This window comes from Falco rusticolus, chromosome Z, assembly GCF_015220075.1.
Source record: "Falco rusticolus isolate bFalRus1 chromosome Z, bFalRus1.pri, whole genome shotgun sequence".
Classification (NCBI taxonomy): Eukaryota; Metazoa; Chordata; class Aves; order Falconiformes; family Falconidae; genus Falco; species Falco rusticolus.
The window spans coordinates 80,094,419-80,109,440 of record NC_051210.1 but is presented as its reverse complement, the minus strand read 5'-3'; the positions used below and the strand labels follow the sequence as shown (position 1 = coordinate 80,109,440).

General features: G+C 40.4%; 1 protein-coding gene across 1 annotated transcript in view; it reads left to right on the top strand.

The window, feature by feature from the left end:
• Positions 1-15,022, top strand: part of EPG5 (ectopic P-granules autophagy protein 5 homolog) — a 57,144-nt gene that overhangs the window by 18,045 nt on the left and 24,077 nt on the right. Inside the window, exons 12-24 of the mRNA XM_037372658.1 lie at positions 621-775; positions 1,332-1,472; positions 1,686-1,850; positions 3,067-3,186; positions 4,756-5,015; positions 6,616-6,756; positions 7,490-7,634; positions 8,487-8,684; positions 9,685-9,795; positions 10,537-10,656; positions 12,210-12,376; positions 12,576-12,803; positions 14,618-14,741. Of these exons, the coding sequence (XP_037228555.1) occupies positions 621-775; positions 1,332-1,472; positions 1,686-1,850; positions 3,067-3,186; positions 4,756-5,015; positions 6,616-6,756; positions 7,490-7,634; positions 8,487-8,684; positions 9,685-9,795; positions 10,537-10,656; positions 12,210-12,376; positions 12,576-12,803; positions 14,618-14,741 (2,075 nt within the window). The remainder of the gene's footprint in view (positions 1-620; positions 776-1,331; positions 1,473-1,685; positions 1,851-3,066; positions 3,187-4,755; positions 5,016-6,615; positions 6,757-7,489; positions 7,635-8,486; positions 8,685-9,684; positions 9,796-10,536; positions 10,657-12,209; positions 12,377-12,575; positions 12,804-14,617; positions 14,742-15,022) is intronic.

Genomic DNA, 15,022 nt, shown 5'->3' with positions numbered 1-15,022 from the left:
GCTAGATGCTTGAAGTATTTTTATTTGTAATTGTCATAGTGATCTCCCCAGTTTAATTGCTGCTTGAGATCATGGTATGTGGAATGGGCAGAGTCTCTCAACTTGATCAAAACCTCTCAGCTGTGCTTGGATGGGCTTAGTTTTAATCTTGTCTTGACTGCTGATTAAAACTAAGCCCAAATTACATGAAAGGATTCTAATCTGTGGAATTAATTGCTCCAGTATGTAATGGAAACCAAAACTGTCATAACATTTTTTAAAAAGCAAAGAGATTCAGGCAGTTTTTACTGTGGATAATAAGCATGGTGTACTTAAAACAATATTAAAAATTGAATTCCAGCTGTTCTTGAAGTAGTCCTAGCTTTCATTAGTAATTACTAACATATTTACTGAATTGTATGGCGTTGCTGCATATTACAGTGTTTCTTACACCTTATTTTAGAGCAGCTGGTACCAGCCACTTCTGAAGAGAGGATACTAATTTACAAGCCTGCAGTGATAATTCTTCTGTCACTGGTTCCTGCTCTGGGATTGAACTGTGAATAAATGTATAAATGTTGATGATATATGTTCTATAATACTCCTTGTATCATGGTTTTTTTCATGTGACTTCTTTGTAGACCCAGAGCACCTTGAAAATTTTGAAAAATATCTCAAAACAATGAACTGCTCGGAAGAAATTTATCTGCTCATCACATTTGCTCAGATGGCACAAACCAAACGGGATGATGTTGATGAGGATTTTATCAAAATTGTTGCTCTGGAGATATATGAGGTGAGTAACATTACTGGTCCATTCAGGAAAAGGATGAGTATGCCCTTTTTCTTTCTAACAGGGGAAGATGTGAAACATTCATGGCTTCTACTTTGGAACTAAGAAAGTGCTGCTTGTGAGGTTTATAATCTAGTACCAAGTTAAAATATCCTGGAGTGCATCTTTTTCTGGGAGAAAGAACAGCTTTTCTGTAGACCAAGCCAGAATGAAACAAATGAACAAAAATATTTTACTTTATTGTTCTCCTGCAGGTCTGGCTTGTAGCTGTGAAATTCCTTGTGTGGTGTGTTTTCTGTTGCAGTGTGTAGTTTTTTGGGAGGTTTTTGTGTGTGTGTTGGTGTTGTTCCTATGTTTAGTTTTGGACTTTGTTTTTGGCACTGTGACATAATAATTTCCATATCTTCTAGGGCAATCAGTTTCAGTTTTAATACTGACATTTATCAACTTTATCCGATCACCCAGAGCAATTTGATTCTGTATTTTCCAAAAGACGTTTTATCGTGGTGTCTGTGAAAGTCGGCCATAACCAGTAACTTCTCGCTGCTCATCTTCTCAGGTGTCTTATGTTAGCCTTTCCACAAGAGAGACGTTTTCAAAAGTTGGTCGAGAACTCTTGGGAGCAATTGCCAGCTTCCACACACAGATTATTTCTGTGTTGCTGGATCGAGTTAGAGAGACCATCGAAAAAGTTGGGATGGTAAGTGCTAACGTTCATTGTTTAAAGCAGGTGCCCAGTTAAAACTTAAGGCCATAACAGGCTATGTTATAAGATACAGCTTGACATGGATGGATTGTTAAAGATCTCTCCATGTTTGTGGTTTTTTTATCACTCTTAAAGATAGAAGGGCATAATGGTGATTATTGTTCCATACTGAGTATTGATTAGCCTTTTTGTTTTCTGTCTTCAAAGGTCTCTTTATATTTGTTTAAGGAACTGCCATTGTATCTGTGGAAGCCTACTTCATCTGAGATAGCACTGATTCGTGACTGGTTGTTAAATTACACTCTAACAACAGTGGAGAATAAACTAGCCTGCATTATCCTGGAAGGGCTAAACTGGGGATTCGGTGAGCATGTACGTATTAAAAACAGGAGGCCTGAACCTGGTCTGGCTTTCAGAGCAAAAGTTTTACTGAACTGGGACTATAATTGAATTTGAAAACAGTCAATTATGTGCTTTTATGTGGTGGCTGTGCACTTGATGGCGTAGGATGGGAGCTTCACTGTAACTTTGCAGCATTTTGCCTGAGGATTTGCTTGTGTTGGTTTCTTGTGTTGCTGCAGATGAGATTAAAAGTGGTGTTTAAGCAGGAGTTTCCTCTCTGAGCAAGAGGAAACAGCTGATGGGACAATTTTTTTTATAGTCACTTGGTTAAGGTATCTGTGGCTGCAAAAAGTCCTTCAAGAAGTGTGTATGAGACTGGTGTGACTGTAGTTTGCAGGCTGGTATCCAGTTATGTGTTTTACAATACAAGACAACTAGTGATTTAAATTAGAGGTTTCAAGGCTCTGAACATTATTTAAATGACTGGAAAATACTCCATAGAGTCGGTTAAGAGCTCCATCAGTTCAGGAACCAGTGGAGGGTGAATGCTTTTTCAGAGAGAAACAGAAATAGATTGGATGGGGGGGAAATCCTGTTGCCTGAGTTCAGTGATCCGTTTTAGCATTGTAATCTGTGCTATTGGTTGTACTGAAGTCTTTGCTGTGCTTGATCCTTGTTCATGAAGATTGCCTCACTTTTTCTCCCTCTTTCTTGATGACATGTGAAAATAAAGGAATGGTAGGGAAAATGAGCTGTGAGGTCTTTGCTGTGCAATGATTGTCATGTCTGTACCCTTTGATATGGGGAAAAATAGTCCTTTAACGTGGCAGCTGGTAAGAAGAATTACTGTGTTTTGATACCAAAACCCCCCGTAATATATTTTTTTGGTTTTATTTTGTTTTTGAGGGCAAGATTTCCAGTGTCTGTACTATCTAATTTAAAATGCCAGCTATGGATCTTGGGGTTGATTGCTATAAATTCAGAAAATGCACATGAGAAGTCATTATGGTCATCCTTTTCTGGAAGTAATCTAACTGTTGAGCTTTGTATTGCCCGGTCTGAGCTCATTAGTTTTCAATGGTGGGCTAAAACTTTTCTTACTGGCCAAGATTTTGCCTAGGTATTATCATATTTAATGTTTTTCTGGCTGTTCAAATTAAGATTTATTTCTCTGTAGTGCAACTCAGTAATGTAGAGACCTTTTAAATGAGGCAAAGTTTTGTGATGTGATTCTTCTTTTTAACAGGATGCTCTTCATCTGGATGCAGCTGTCCATTCTGAAGTTGCATTGATGGTCCTGGAAGCATACCAGAAATATCTCTCCCAGAAGCCATATACTGGGCTGCTTTCTGAAAGCATAAAACAGGTATTCCTCCTTCAGAGCTACAGAGTTTAGTTTATTGACACTGAGAGACAGGAAAAACTGCAGGCCAAGCCCCCTTTTTTTTTTTACTTTTTAAAAGCTATGCTATCTTGATACTACTAGAACATATCAACTCTTAGTATTCCTGTACCCACAGAGCTATTTGAAACATAATGTTAGACTTATATTGAACATCTATATGAGAAATAGACATTTTAAATTTGACCCTCTTGTAGGTTTGCATTATTGTCCAGCCTGTAGTTGCATAGTTGCCAGCTGTTCTTCCAAAGCATCCTTTACTCATGCAGAGTTGGCCAGTACTTGCTTAATGAAAGACTGCTTATTATTACTGGTGAACATAAGAGACATCCTTCCTGTGTCTCCAGCTCTTAGGCTTACCTTATTTGAAGACTCCAGTATTAATCTCTTTAGGAACTTTTCAGCAGTGATCAGTGCTGTGTTACTTGAACACCCTACAGACATTTATTATATTGATTTTACTGCACACTGGTGCCTGAAGAGAGTATGGCTCCAAGTTACAGGAGGGGAATGGAAGAATAGAAGGATCAAGATTAAAAATCCCATATTTGGATATTCAATCCAAGATGCTTCTGTTTATTTTTTCAGAGCTTTTAGCATTGTGCCATGCTTTTGTTTTTTCAGTACTTCTTGTACAGTGCTTTCTCCTCCCCTCCTCCCCTGTGCTTTTTCCCCCAGTCTTTTCTTCCAACACTCTGCATGTTCCTTATTGTCTCTGCTCTTTTTTGACTTGCTTCTCTGCACTACCTAATCATGGTTTGTTGTCTTGTGCCAGCTAGATGGGGTTTTTTAAGCCTGTCTCAGCCTTGATTGGCACTTGTATTATGTATTGTGATTCTGTCCTGACTTGCATAAGCTTGTAACTCTTAACTTGAGAGAAACTAATGCTTAGGTTCTTGTACCACTGCTCGGAGAGGATGAAATATCTTAATTGTCCCCCCCCGGCTCTGCAATTTACACTGTCTGTCAGAGCATATACAATATTTTTTCCCAGAGATTTATAATTCCTTCTGATCTAGAGAGGGTCTTCACTGCAATGGACACGTGTATGTAGTGCAGAGACTGCTGTCCACATCACAGTCTTCCTAAGGAGAGGCTGACGGATTTTAGGCTTTTTATTGACAGATGTTATTTTTGTCTATATAGTTTTTTATTTTTCCTTTGATAGCAGTCTTAAACTTTACTGAAGGTTGAGTGTGGCACTTTCGTTTCATAAATTTCATAAAAATAAAATTTAATCTGAGACCAGTATCTAGCTTGGAAAACTTCAGGCAAACAGTATAAATTGATAGCCTTTACCAGAAGAGATTGGGGTGGTGGTGGTGAGGTGGAAATGAAGGCCATAGAAACATAGACTTGATAAACTTAATTGGTGGTGCTACATGGTGTGTCTGAAAATCGACTACTGTTGCTCTGATCTCGTGTCACGGTGTTGTGATAGAAGAGGAAACTCATCCAAGCTGACCCAAATCCTAGATGTGCTGTGGTATGGTTGTGCTTTCTCTCATTTCTGTTCCTGTTGCTTTGTTCCAGGTCTCCTACTTAGCCAGCATTGTTCGATATGGAGAAACACCAGAGACTTCCTTTAATCAGTGGGCATGGGGTTTGATTTTGAGGTTAAAGCTTCACAGAAATGACTGCAGCATGAAGCACGGCTGGCTTGCAGTCCTTGCGTCTGACAATGTGCTCGACATGACTGAGTCGGTTGTGCTTCACCCTCTCCTGAAGGCTGTTAAAGCAGACATCCCTATTGGCTGTTATCTGGCTCTGGCAATGACCACGCTAGGTCACAGGTAAGTGTGCTTTTTCGTGTTTGCCTTGGATGGACGGCCCCAGTGGCTGAGCAGCATACGTAACGATGAATTGAGGGTTATTAATGGCTTTATGCATGTTTAAAGAATAAAGGACTTCTGATGCAAGGGGTTGAGCAGTCTTTCAGGGACTGTAGTTGCAAGCAACATGCCTTTTCCTTTGACTTGCTAATACTGTTTTTTGCCTTCTGCATGTTAGGGTCAAAATAGTCGTTAGAAATAAAATTGAAACTGAGGGTTTAGTGTGACTGCTACGGACAGGAATAACCTTTAACCACACTTATTGAGAGGATTGTTCTACAGGTAACTTCTTTAAGCAGGGATGCAGCAGAGCATTCAGAACATAGTGAGGAGGGAAAACAACTTATGCTTGTAATGATAGAGAGCTTTATAACCTTAATACTGAACCTCCTAGTCCTGACTGTGTTCCAACACAGGCTTTTCCAGTGTTTTAAGCTGGTTTGTAGGTAGGGCTTTTGAACTTAATCAAATGTACTAGTTGATTAAGGTGCAGAGCCATGGATAGGTTAATCGGTCTCTCCCAGGTCTATTTTCCCTGAATCTGATCTTTTTAATTCTCTTCTCTATTAAAACTTTTCACAGAATTATTTGCTGCGTGTGATGTTGCGTTATGCTTTAATGAGAAACTGTCTTGGCTTTTTTCTCCTTCCCCAAGCCATTGCTTGATGCTAAGGTTGTGCCATAGATCCATAGGTGCTTCTTCAAAACACTAGAGTAGTTTGAGGCTGATACAAAGGTATTGTAGTTTGAGAGTAGGAATTTTTACATGACTTTGAGCATGGAAAGCAAATGTTATGGGTGTTGGGTTTTTTTAGTGGTTCCCCCCTGCCACTCTGCAACACTGACTAACATTTACCACATGCAGAGGTGTGAGGTCAGTTATGTTAATGTGCAGGAGAACCAAGCCATGCACTCTGTGCTGGTGACAATACAATATTTCATTTTCATGATCTCAGAATAGACATAGGATTAATTTTTTTACATCTTTTCCTAGCATGCAACCCTTCTCATTTAGCAAAACTTGATGCAGAGCACAACTAAGTTGTCGTGGTGATTTTTCTGGACAGTGAAGGTAGGATTCATCTCAGCTGACTGCAGATGGCTAAGTAGCTACTGTAAGGAAACCCTTTGAGCTCTGTCTAGATAAGAAAGATGTCCAGAGCATCATCTGTCCTGATGACATGTCAAAGCTAGAAAATAGGAAACTCCTTCTCTAGGTTCTTGCTTTGTCTGGAGAGGGAGGCTCATTGGCCAGGTTAAGCAATAATACTGAGCTTTAAATTGATTGAAACTTGATGAAGACCCTCATTTTCAGTAATTTTTGGAAGACAGGACACAAACTCTCAGAAGGTTAGCAAATACTTACCAAATCTGTCAGCAATTGAATGACTCCTACAGCTGAAGAAAGAACTCTGTATTTAGCTGTTTAGGATTTCAAAGATTAAGTGTAAAGATATGGATGTCTTTGCATCTCAGTTCACATAAAAATCAACACCCTATTTCCCTTTCTACTGATAGTCATTGTGGTTTTCTTTCTTTCTTTCTTATTTTGTCTTTACAGTGTTGACAAGTTCTGTGCTGAAGGGATCCGTCTGTTGGGTGTGCTCGTCCAGTCTAGATATCTGAGAACAGTGGTCCATGTGCTGGATAAAATTTTACCCTTATTTTACTCTTGCCAGTATTACCTCCTGAAGAATGAACAGTAAGCATTATATGTTCCTAATACATTTATGGATAAAGAACAATGAAAGTTAATCTTAACTGTTAAACTTGTCAGGCTTCGTTCTGGATTTTGCATCCAGTGAGAATGTGATACATGATGGGGGAGTACATCTGGTTTCCTTGCAGAGTTACATTTTGATGTTGACTCTGGCTGAGGAAGTAGTGGAAGTGTGTCCTGACATCATATGTACAATTGTCACTGATGCTGATGCTGTGTCACAGAAGTGGTCTTCAGACAACTGTATTTGCAAGTAGTTGTTGTGTTTAGATGGGTGAGAAAGTGACACAGTAAAATGGTATTGCCTGCTTGTCTACTGGGTAAGTTGGGCAACGGCTGGGAGCTTTCTCAGGCGCTGGACCTCAGCTCTCTGTTGTGGTCAATTAATAGTGTGGTCTCTGGGGGCTTTTGACTTGAACCACCTGCCAGTCTCCCAGACAACTCTCGGGCTAGATTTGGGTGCTGATGTTGATCAAGAATTGTATTCAGTCCGGATGAGCTGCCATGAATTAGTGTGCCATGAACTACTCACACTGTGCCTATAAATTGGTTAAAATGAAGTAATTAAATCTACAGTATGGCTGTGAATTAAAGACCTTGTGTATTGGTGTCACCAGTGCTGCTGAGCTGGTTTTAAATATTCTAGAAGCAGGCTTGCTTTCTATTACACAGTAGGAGAAATTTTAGAATTACTTTAATTTGTTGACATCCCTAGGTTTTTATCTTATGTCCGACTGTTCCTTCATCTGGATAGTGGAGTCCCTCAAGGCATGACCCTGCAGGTTACCCACAAAGTTACACAGCACTTGACAGGAGTGAGCTATGGAGAAAATGTTAAGCTGCTCAGTAGTATGATACAGGTAAGAAGACCATACAAAAACGGGGGGGGGGGGGCGGCAAAGTTTTCTTTTAAAAACAGGTAGGCTTTTTTGACTGAGTTAGCGTTTAAGCTTAGCAAGAATGCTGAATCTGGCTTTTCTGCAGCCACAGAATACCCTTCATCAAGCATGAATAGTTGGATTTGTTTTCCTGAAATACTTCTGCTTAAACTTGCCTAAATCTGGCAACTCTTGTGACACTGGATGTAACAACAATATGTGCTTTCCAGGCTTCTTGGAAAACTTATTTTCTAATGCCCGGTCAAAACTGCCTAAAAAGGGAATGTTGATATGCAGTGCTACTTTCTTGCTTGTGTTAGTTGAGGAATGCAACAGATACATTAATGTTTGAAAGCTTTGCTTTTGTCCATTAATTTATGGCTGGGGTATGATAAAATGTTCCTATGTTAAGGAATAGTAGTATTTTTTGCTAATTGCAAAGAGGTCAAGAGTCAAGGCCTGCTAATGTTAGACAGGGTTAAGGACTAAAGGAAAACTGACCTGCTCTGGGAAGTCCTTTTGCAAGAACATCAGGCTGTGCTACAGAAATAGGTGCCATTTATGTCTGCAGGTCACAGGGGTCCCGCTTACGACTTTTGCATCTGTGTTTGCTGATTGTGCAAGATGCTCGGCTCTCCAGGCTGCAGAATCTGCAAAAGTTTGGAGTTTGGAGATGACAAGGCTGTTTTTACATGGGTGTAGAGAGCATTATTATGAATTATTTATTTAAAGGATAAGCCCATAGCCTTGTGCAAGTTAAACACTTACCAATAAATTCTTAAACTTCAATTGAAGCTGCAGTCTCTTGAGTAATTTTACCGTTCAATTTGGCAGACGCACATTTTCCTAAGTGACCAGCCAAATGGAGTGGGGCCGGCTGCAGTACTGGAGTTCTGGGCTCAGCTCCTCACCAGCCAGCAGCTGTGGCACAGGGACCAGGCAACACTCTTCTTGCTGGATGACTTGTGTAAAGCTGCTTTTCAGTACAGTCAGGAGGACTGTATACAAAAGCTGCTTTACCAACAACATAAGGTAAATGGGTGTGGTATATTGGTCTGGCTATTGAATAAATAATCAGTTCTGTTACTCATTCTAATTTTGGTGTGAATGTATCTTCCTGAAATGTAACAAGAACATTCGTGATGCTGAGTGATAATGGGGTTTTCTGATCTCTTTCTGAGTAGGTCCAAGAGTAATGAAATGTCTGATATTTCAATAATCATTATTATTAAAACCTATTTGGAACACAGGTTTCATTCATATGAGTTCTATCGTAGTATTTTGTTGGAAGAAGGGTTCGCTGGAGTCAAGAAGACGCTCAATACGAGTTATGCATCCTGCTCAGCTTTATTAGTTTCTAACACTACTCACATAGAACCGATACACATGCATATTCGTAAAGCAGAAATAGAATTGGTTAGTAGTCTCTAAACGCGCGCGGTTCTCACTCCCCTAATTATCATGACTGAAATAAGCATTCTATCCATGTAGCTAATCGTGTTGCTGTGCTTCAGCCTTGTAGTTTGTTACTCCCTATTTTCCCATACGGTCCCTATCTCTCTTGGCCCTGCACCTCTTTCCCAGCAGCTGTAGCTCGTTACAGCCACGGCCTGTTGGCACAACATAATGACTTGGTCTCAGGATTCAAGAGTAGCTCAAGGCTACCTTTCTTGTTACCTCCAGCACAGCGACTTCAGCACAATTCTGATTGCAGGCCTATTCTGATACCAGGCCTGGATTGTGCAGGTCTTCAGAGATTCTAAAGCCATGCTTCTGCAGCCATTCTTCTGCAGTATTTTCTGGTTTTAGCATTTCAAATGTTTGATAGCGTGTTTAGCACAAAACCAGAGCTTCTTCTCCTGAAAAGACCAACACTGTCACTGTAACAATCTATAAGCAGGCATTTCAGTGCTAGCTGGCTGAGCTAAAGTTGGGAAGTAGCAACACGAGGCAGAAAGGAACCTGGGTGAAGGCTGAGTGACATACCTGTAGCTTGTAAATCATCCCCCAAATGTTTTCTGTTTCCATGCAGAATGCTTTGGGCTATCATTGTGACAAAGGTCTGCTGTCTTCGCTTGTCAGCTGGATCGTGGCAAGCAATGTGACTCCTTCCTTTGTTGAGGGCAATGCCAATTCCTCACAGGTAAGTGGCACAATGATGATGTATGAACAGCCCTGGGATAAGCAATAAACAGGTGTCTAGGTGGCTTTTGTTTTCCTGCTTTGGCAGGTTTTTGCAGATTTTCTCTTGTTCCCTCTTCCTTCCTATCCCAGTGTTTGTGTGTTTTCTTGTGATAAAATCCTAATGTAGCTGAACAGAATGCTGTGCCTTTATTACACTAAGGGGAACATGGACATTTTGCACAGAGAGTTTGTCTGATCTGTGTCCAAGAATTTATATAATAGGATTTGTTAGTTCAGATTTTTTTAATCTTCAATTGTTCTCAGTATGTTTAATGAGAGAAAGTACATGAAGCCTGACTTTCTATTAGATCAGTCTCTGATAAATATTTTGAATACTAGTTGCTTTCTGTCTGCTTAAGAAAGTTCCTCATTTGAGCAAAAAGGAAAAAAACCTGCAGTACTTCAACTGCAGATGTGTAGTGCCAGGTCGGAGAGAGGAGATCTTATTTTACTGGGTTTGAGTAGGTTGTTGCCTCCAGAACTCTATGGTTTCCTCCTCCTTTCCCAAGATTTTACAAAATACAAAGGAGAATTTTTAAAGTAGATAAGAAGGAAACTGGTTTTTGTGTGTGGTATGGGCTTCTTTTGCAGCTTGGTAACGAGAATCTGGCAAAGACATATTCCTCTTAAGAAAACAGCAAGCTTCTTGATCCTACCCTTGTCACTTTATCAGTGTTTCTGTTGTTACTGTGTTGCACAGGTCTGGTTTTCATGGATGGTGTTAAATATGGAGTCAATATTTGAAGAAGATTCACAGCTTCGCAGAGTTGTGGAGTGGGAGCTGGTTGTTAATGCTTTAACTCCTGATCAAGCTTTGAAGGTGAGAGAACTGTTCATCCGCTTTTGTTGGAGAGAACTACTGGAGAAGTGTTCTCTTGTATTGTTTGATTTTGATCTTACATAGTTTTTCTAACCCAGGATAAAAGCATAACTACTGCTTTATCTGGCTTTCCAGGAGAAAGTATACCTTAGGGTAGTTTTCCTTTACATTTTGAGTTGAACATTTTGAAACTACTGTGCAAATATCTTCTTTAATATATCATTATTTACAGAAAACTTCACTAGTTAGTGCTCTTGTATGATTTTCTGGGTCATCTGAATGCCTCACTGTCTTCAGTGGATTTTATACCACTGAGACAATGCAGATACTCTTAATTTACCGCTGGGAAAATGTGCCTACATTTCGAAGAACATTCTAAGATCATTTAAATTTTGCAGAAGACTGGACTTTTCTCTGTATTTGCTGAATTATTTTTCAAGGCTTTCGGAACTACTTAGGTCTCTCTCTTAAAAAGGCACTTAGTCGGGTGTGTTTTAAGCCATGCTGCAGCATTTTCTAGGTTCTTTGCCCAAATTCAGTTAGAAATTCTGGAATGAAGCAAGTGGAAACCAAAGATGTCTAGAGTCAAAGTGTAACTTTTGGCCAATCCTTCATCGCAGCTGTTACAGTATGTTTTAATGAGGAAGGTGGTCGGGAAGCTCTATGGAAATAGGTTTGCCTGGGCTGTGTCCAGACTGGTAATGTCTTGCATCCTTGGAGGCTAGTCTGGAGAATGTTTTTGCCTTGGCTTGTACGCCTTCATTTAGCTGGAAAACAATGAGATGGTATGTAGTTAGTGTGTGGGAGAGGGTGCTGAGGGTTCTAGAGGTCTAGTGAGGGGACTGAGGTACTGCCAGGGTCTGTGCTGAGACCTGGGAACTTGGAAAAGCCTCTTGTTCCCCTGCTTCAGGCACAATCTGTGGAAGCTTGGTGTGTGACTTCTTAATGATTTAGTGGGTCTGTTGGAGTAGTGTTCTGTGTTGCTAACATGGCATGCTGCTGCTCATACATTGCTTTGCCTTTGTCTGCTTTTGCAAAAGGAAGTTTTTTTTCCTTATGTATTCTTTCTTCACATTACTTTTTTATGTTTTAGATTTTTCACTAGGGCTGTATGTAATGTAGTCTTGGAAAAAGCTAAAAGTAACACTATAGAATTCTGTGTTCTCATATGGCTTAAGACTTATTTTTTGCTGGTTGGAACATGCAGTGTGCTTTGCTGTTGCTTTGTTCTCAGACTCCCACAAGACCAATGATGTCAATCAGGAACACCTTAACTCTGTGAGGGAGAATGGCAATTAACTGTAATTAATACCAATGGTCCATATGTTGGCCTTGCCTCGCAGAAGTGTCACACTTTTTTAAGCATCAGAGGTGTAGCACTGCTGTCTAACAGCTGTCCAGCATAACCATGAGCTGGGCAGCTCTTCCTCTAAGGCCTCTAATGTTTCTGAAGTTTTCTTCTTTGTAGTTGTGTTAATCTGTTAAGTTAACCTGTGAGAATCTGTTACAGGGAACTGCAGCAGAACACTTGTCTGAAAATGTTCTTTCTGCAGAAAGCACAGACCCAGCTGAAGCTGCCCATTGTGCCTTCCCTTCAGAGGCTGATGATTTACCGCTGGGCTCACCAGGCCCTTGCTACCCCCGCTGATCACCCTCTCATGCCGCTAATCTGGCAGAAGTTCTTCTTCCTTTACCTTCACCGACCAGGACCGCAGTATGGGTGAGTGTGATCATAAGGGTTCTAGTACATTAGCAAGCACTAGTAAGTTTGCACTGCAGGTGAGATTAAGTGCTTCACACTAAGGCTGCAGCTGAAAGCAGTGGGTACCAGCAGCTGCTTTACAGAATGGATTTATTTGCAGAGATGCTCATTTGACACTTGCAACAAGGCTTTGTTGTGCTTTTTTGTTAATTTTTAGATTACCTGTAGATGGCTGTATTGGAAGACGTTTTTTCCAGAGTGCAACTCATGTTAACTTACTAAATGAAATGAAGCAGCGCTTAACAGAGGTAGCAGACTTCCACCACGCTGCCAGTAAAGCACTAAGAGTGGAGAGTCCCGCAGAGGGCAGTGACAGATCACCAGAGAAGGCAAGCTGCTCACCAGATTACCTGACTTCACCAGAACTGCATAAGGAACTTGTCAGGTAAAAAAGTCTGCCCGGTTCAGTCTTACTTACTAACTACTAAAGCACAGCCTTAGCTGTGGGAGATGCAAAGCTTGGCTGACCTGGATGTACCGCAGGCAGTTGTTACATGCATAGCTGGGGTCAAATCCGTTCGACTGTTGACACAACTTGTTTTGTTTGAGAGGGTGATGATTTTACTGCTAAAAATAAAACATTGTTGATAGAGTTGTTGCTCCCCTTAGGAGAGAGCTTTGCTTTTTAATTAATTATATTCCCATGATGGTAAAATACTTGTTGTTTAGACATGCCTGGTGAGTATGTACATCATTAGCTATAAGTGTGAAATGCTCCTTTGTGTGTATACACCTGTTTGTTACAAACCAGGGTCTAAATTTATGTCTTAGTAAGATTACTTCATCAGGGAGTTTACTGGGGACTTCAACACATGAGTCCATTGGTGTGGCTTACCCCGTTAACATGTTAAAGTTGAGTTGTGACAAGTGGTCTCTGTGCCAGCTAGAAAGTGATACCAAAGCTTAACCAAAATGTTAGCCCAAAACTGTTTCCTTGTCTTGGAATAGACTGAGGAGATGGGCATGGTCACCGCGACGCAGCTGGTGAGCGCTCACTTGTGTAAGGGGTGATAACTTAAGAGCTTCGTATTTCATGCACACTGAAACTGTCACTATGCTTTTCAGAAGTCCGTGATTCTGTTACGCGGAGGCTTTTGGTCTGACAAGTCTACCTTAAATGTTTGCAGTATGACAGTATCTACATACTCCCAGAAACTAGTTGAAAGGATTCTTCGAAAAGAGTCCTTCATTCAGAGGGTTTGGGCGCGTGGGTTCTGAGCTTAAGTTCTTCCCACCCCAGCAATCAGTAGGCGCTGTACAAACAAACAAGGGACATCATACATCCTCCCTGGTCATTTGTGGAAAAATTACCCAGAGATGCTCACTGGGTGAAACTTGATTAATATTGTCAATCTTTCATTTCAAAGGAGTTCCCCACTCCAACATAAAACCAGACTGTTCTACAGCCAAGTAAATATTATGCTTGGGAAGTTTAATGACCACCTAGACAGGAGGGAAAATATTCGTAGAGTTCATGACGTCTGACTCCTGGAACTAGACTACTTCCATTTTTTTCACTAATGACACTATACAGAAAACAGCAGTTTGCTAGTGGTATTTAATACCACAGTGTGAAGATATAGTGGCATTCTAGTTCTTGTCAGGAAAGCTTGAATGGTATGATCATAGAAAGGGTACCACTCAGTAGAACAATGCCAGTTGAAAAAAGAGGTATATTTATATTAAAGTACAGTGTTAACAGAGAAGGAAATGAGAATCACCTAGCCATGAATTAGTCTGAAGGGAAATTAAAAGATGTAACTCAGCTCAGGTTTGGCCTTTTGTAGCAGAAACTCTAGAGAAGTCATGGGGTGGGAAGCCAGACTTGCTCAAATGTACTGATTTTTCTTTTGGTCTTTTGAATGGGGTTGAGGTTGAGATTCCCTGACATGAGAGACTATTCCAGTCCTGCGTCATGTGCTAACTTGCACAAATGGTTTCCTTTTCAGAATTTGTCCTGATGTTCTTTGTTATTGCCCCTCATGTTTTTCTAAATAACTTCTTTCCACTGATGGTCTTTGACACTTGCTGACTTGCTAGTCACAAGGCGTCTGAAACACCTACGTTTTGAGCCTTGTCACCCAGTGGCATTATTTATTGCCTTAACTCTGAACCCCAGAATGAGACTGCTGTGTAATACTTGCTCTGCAGACGAAGTTCACATTGTTGTGTGTTTTTCCTTTTTTGTTTTCTTCTCAGGCTTTGTAACACTTTTATTCTGTGGTTGGAAGAAGAGAGTTTCCAGGAAGGAGACACATACATTCCTTCTTTACCGAAGCAGTATGATGCACATAGACTGGCTAAAGTCATGCAGAATCAACAGGTGAAGTGCTAATGGCACTGGCAATCTGGGATCCAAAATTCATGTCTCTTGTTAAAATGGGTCCTCTAAAGTAGTGAGAGACTTGGTGTCACTGGTCTTTAATATGCATACAGCATGTACGATATCTTCACAGCTCTAATTTTTTTCCTAAAAATCCTGTGCAGTCCCAAACCGCCTGCCTTTATATTTGAGAAACATATTGAGAAATAGTGAGTAGATTTTTTGCATGTCTTAATGAGAACACAGTACTTATTCTGTACTCTTCTGTAATTCTTGCTGTA